We start from the raw sequence: 5000 nt of genomic DNA, 5'->3' as shown, positions 1-5000 counted from the left end.
TTTTCCATTCAAATAGTCGTGTCATTTGTAAGTTATTTGATGGAATTTGATGATGGAATTCACAGTGTTGTGAACGGGGAGAGTGAACGTCTTTATTGCACAGTCTCTTGTTTGAGTCTCCGTCCAACGTGCAGGGTCAACATAACCGACATGTTCGCGTGTAAATATTTACCTTGGACGGGTGAAGGATGAACGGTGTCGCATTGTTCACCGTCACGGGCGCATTCCTTGAGACGGCAGCGCCGCCGCGTGAAAAAAAACCGGTGAAGCAGAGAGATTGATTACCTGTCAGGTTTCTAAAATGCATTTAGGAATGTCGCAAGAAGACCTGAGACAATCAGGTGACTGCTAAATCAGCCGCTGCAGGAGCCGCTCTTATTACCTTCAGGCGACAGGACCCGTCCCTGCTGTTTAATATTTCGGCAACTTAGACCAGGCTGCATCGGATCGTCTCCTGACGTGTTCGGTCTCCGGACGTGGAACCGGGCGTGGTGCGTTTGACCACGACGTCTACACTCGGACAAAGAGGTCAAACGTTTTAGACTTTGTCAGGTTGTCCAAGGGACGCTGATGTGTTGCTCTGCTCTCTCCTCCCTCGTTCCAGAACACCATGAACCTCCCGGCCGACAAGGCCAAGATCCTCAGCCAGTACGACAACGAGAGGAAGTGGGATCTCGTCTGCGACCAGGTTGGCCCCCGACTTTCCATCCCCGCATTGATCACACCGTTGTTTTTATTGTTCCTCCAGAAAACACAGCAGAACTTTATTTTTCTTTTCTTTTCCGCCGCCGTCCTTGCTCCGGCCGTGGACGGAGCCGGACGGTCGGAGCGCTGGGATGTCCGATTGTCTGATTTGCAAAATCTAGACGGTTGAGTCGAGATACAGTCTGGCGCTTTTACTTTCTGAACCTGGAATTCTCGTCTGGGTTTTCAATTTTTCCAATGTTTGACGACGCTCACAGACAAATATATCAGTAATGACAAAATAACGTTTCTGTGCGACCAATGAGAAACGGCCACGGCGCGTTGCCAGGCGGAGCGGAAGGAGCGGTGGAGTAGAGTCGGCTTTTAAGCAACGGACGCTGTATTTACCTTAAAGCTCTCAGTGATTGTGGAACAGGTTCAACGGCGCTGTATGTGTTCAGCGAAAGCAGGTGGAAACAGGACTGGACACACACACACACACACACACGCACACACACACACACACACACACACACACACACACACACACACACACACACACACACACACACACTCACACAGACACACACACACACACACACACACATAAGAAGAACCTCATTAAAAGTGCATGTTGTGGTGGCAGCTGCATGGAGGTTGCGCTTGTGTGTGTGTGTGTGTGTGTGTGTGTGTGTGTGTGTGTGTGTGTGTGTGTGTGTGTGTGTGTGTGTGTGTGTGTCGGTGGGAGTTGGACAGGCGACACCACTCTTTGTCCTCCAGCCGTGAATTCTTCTTCTTCAGCCGTTCCCCGCGTCCCATCCATCACGACCTCATCCGGTTGAATTGGAGGGATGTGATGTGGGGCATTTTCCGCTGAGACGTCAATAAGAGGATCTTTAAACACATTTTTCAGGGCCCGGTTCTTACAGGTTGTTAATCTGATTAAATCCGTTCCCGTCAGCAAACCGGCGTATGCAGCATGCACCAGGGCTTTAGAGGTGCACGTGGCTCTCACAGCTACACATTAAATTCACATTAAAGTCCCAGAGCCAGGAACTAGGAAACAATTAAGACTTTTTGACTATGACACACATCTTAAATATTTGTAACTGAAAATCTTTAGAAATTACAAAGATTTTAATGTGATTTGGGCGTTAAAAGATAATATGATCACTTAATGTCATTTATTTCAGTTAACTGTATTTTTTATTCTTCTTCCATATAAAGATATACAGTTAAATGTCAGATTTAATAAATTCATTTCAATATCTTAACGTTTTGCAATACATATAAATACACTATATCCACAATTTTCTCCAAGAATATATTACAAAATATTATTCAGATTTCTATTTTCTTTTAAATATATGGTTGAAAGTAATAATTGTTATACACTACAACGACTTGCAAATATATGAATTTTGTGAGTACATATGAAGATAATACTAACTTCACACATATACCAGTGTCATCTATATACTGTATATATATATATATATATATATATATATATATATATATATATTTATATATATATAAAAAAAATAAAAATAATAATAATAATAAAAAAATAAAAATCTCTCTATATATATATATATATAAATACGTATATCAGTATAGATATCAGAGATATAGGTATCAGTGTTGAATATAACTACATACAATATAATATAACAATATTAACTATAACTACGTACAATATAATATAACAATATTAACTATAACTACATACAATATAATATAACAACATACAGTGAGAACAGCAAATAATAAAAAAACCGTTGAATATATATATATATATATATATATATATATATATATACTGCCTATATACAGTATATACGTATATTGGACCTGCTCACATCGCTTAAATCCTCCAATGTGTGTGTGTGTGTGTGTGTGTTACTGTGTGTGTTACTGTGTGTGTGTGTGTTACTACGTGTGTGTTACTGTGTGTGTGTGTGTTACTGTGTGTGTGTGTTAACTATGTGTGTGTGTTACTGTGTGTGTGTGTTACTACGTGTGTGTTACTGTGTGTGTGTGTGTTACTGTGTGTATGTGTTAACTACGTGTGTGTGTTACTGTGTGTGTGTGTGTGTGTGTGTGTTACTGTGTATGTGTGCGTGTGTGTGTTACTGTGTGTGTGTGTGCGTGTGGGTTAGTGTGTGTGTGTTACTGTGTGTGTGTGCGTGTGGGTTAGTGTGTGTGTGTTACTGTGTGTGTGTGTGTGCGTGTGGGTTAGTGTGTGTGTGTTACTGTGTGTGTGTGTGCGTGTGGTTAGTGTGTGTGTTACTCACAGCGGTCTCTTTCGATCCCTCATTAAGATAGATTTGATTTTCATTGGAGGCACTTTCAGTTATCAATGTGAAACCCTGCACTCCTTTAAGCAAGCCTAATGAGAAGTGTGTGTGCGTGCGTGCGTGCGTGCGTGCGTGCGTGCATGCGTGTGCGTGCGTGCGTGTGTGCGTGTGTTTCCAGGAGCGATTTCAAGTGAAGAATCCCCCGTCGGCGTATCTGGAGAAGCTGCGGGGCTACGTGGAGCACGGGGGCATCAGTCGAAAGGTAAACAGCAGCAACGCACGCTTCCAAACACTCCGTCCGGGATCCAAAAACCCGCAGTTGGTCGTTGCGTGTGTTGAGAGCTTCTTTCTTAGGGTTCAGGGTGGAAATGATCTTTTGTTGTTCACTCCCGGGCACCTCCTACTCGGGCCCTGGGCGGGAGTCCGTTTGAAGGACACTCCAACCGAGCTTCATGCGACTCCCACGGAGTTGTATTCCAGGAGCCGGGCTCTTGAGCAAAGTAGGAGTTCTGAGTTCAGATGCAAAGCTCTGGTGTGAACGCTGGTGTTTGCAGCCGCCTAAACGGCGGGATCCCTGCTTTCCCCAAGACCCCAAAAACTGCCATGTGTGCATCAGCCTCGCTGTTGTTTTTTCTCCCCCGGCAGTTTAAGAGGCGTGTCCAGGAATCCACTCAGATCCTGAGGGAGTTGGAGATTTCCCTGAGGACCAATCACATCGGGTGAGAGAAGGCGTCTCGCGGCCTTGTGTTCCTCGACGTGATGTTTGTAGAATGCATTTTGCTGCCGTCGCGTTGGACCCGTCGCCACCTCCGTCGTCGTGGACTCATCCGCATCTCTACGTATTCTTCTCCTGTTTCCCTCTTTGTCCCTTGTCTCCTCCAGTTGGGCTCGGGAGTTCCTCAGCCAGGAGAACCAGGGTCTCAACGTCCTCGTCGACTATCTGTCCTTCGCGCGGTGCGCTGTCATGTAGGTGTCGACCTCTTTCACCTTGTATTTTATATTTCCTCCTATTGATCTGATTGAAGGCCATCAGTCGGCAATTTTAATTCCTGCCCCGCCCTGCCCCCCCCAAAAAATATATACTGTATATATATACTGGTTTTGCAGTTTTGTATTTAGATGTGAGGCAGCCAGTGACAAACGAAACAAAGCAGATTCTCACCGCTCAACGCTAGACCGCAGCAGCTTGTGTGATCAATGGAGACTGACATTAAATGTTACGACGGCCCAAATAAATGATGGAGCTGGAGGATTCTTCCTGCGGCCGCATCTTGGATAGTTTCCCTTTTTTGACAAATACCAAGAGCTCCCGACGATAGAATGGGAACGGGTTGGGTTCAGGTTTCCTGTTGTGAAACACGAGGTCAGTGATGCCAAAAACCAAGGTGACGGCGCTCGAGGTCAGACACCAGAGAGCGCCGCCCAGGGCGGAGTCACTCCTGAGGCAACGCAGTCCGTCCGTGTAACCGGAGTGTTGTCTGTGCAGGAGTGACATGGACGCTCTGGACAGCGGCGCTCCGCCCACGGACAGAGGCAAAGCCGCCGAGAAGGTTGGAGAAGACGGGAGTCGAAGTGCGAGCAACTCCCCGACGCACAACAACTCCAAGGCCAGCAAGACCTACACGGCACTGTGGGTGCATCCAGGGCACTCTGCTCCACTTCTACTCTACCTCCTCCGCCTCCTCCGCCTCCTCCGCCTCCTCTACCTCCTCCACCTCTCCTCTGTTACTGCTCCACCTCTGCTCTACCTCTGCTCTACTGTACCCCTCTACCCCTCTACGTCCACTACCTTCTCTACCCCCACCTCTGCTCTGTTGCTGCTACACCTCGGCTCTACCTCTGCTCTGTCATGACTCTACCTCTTTATCTACTTTGCCTCTACTCTATATCTACTCTGTTGCAGCTCTACCTGTGCTCCATCCCTCCTCTTCCTCTACACTACTATACCTCTATTCTACTATACCGCTACTTTACCTCTACTCTACCTCTGCTCTATTGCTGTTCTAGCCCATCTCA

At 46.4% G+C, this 5000-nt stretch overlaps 1 protein-coding gene across 1 annotated transcript in view; it reads left to right on the top strand.

Moving 5' to 3' along the window:
• fmnl1b (formin-like 1b) overlaps positions 1-5000 on the top strand; it is a gene marked incomplete at both ends in the record, with an annotated part of 46508 nt that overhangs the window by 10918 nt on the left and 30590 nt on the right. The window contains 5 exons of the mRNA XM_080021323.1: positions 605-688; positions 3163-3246; positions 3630-3703; positions 3867-3950; positions 4471-4614. Coding sequence (XP_079877449.1) covers positions 605-688; positions 3163-3246; positions 3630-3703; positions 3867-3950; positions 4471-4614 — 470 coding nt within the window. The remainder of the gene's footprint in view (positions 1-604; positions 689-3162; positions 3247-3629; positions 3704-3866; positions 3951-4470; positions 4615-5000) is intronic.

Source organism: Zeus faber (assembly GCF_960531495.2).
Source record: "Zeus faber genome assembly, chromosome: 20".
Lineage (NCBI taxonomy): Eukaryota > Metazoa > Chordata > Actinopteri > Zeiformes > Zeidae > Zeus > Zeus faber.
This window is presented reverse-complemented; position numbering and strand designations above follow the sequence as displayed.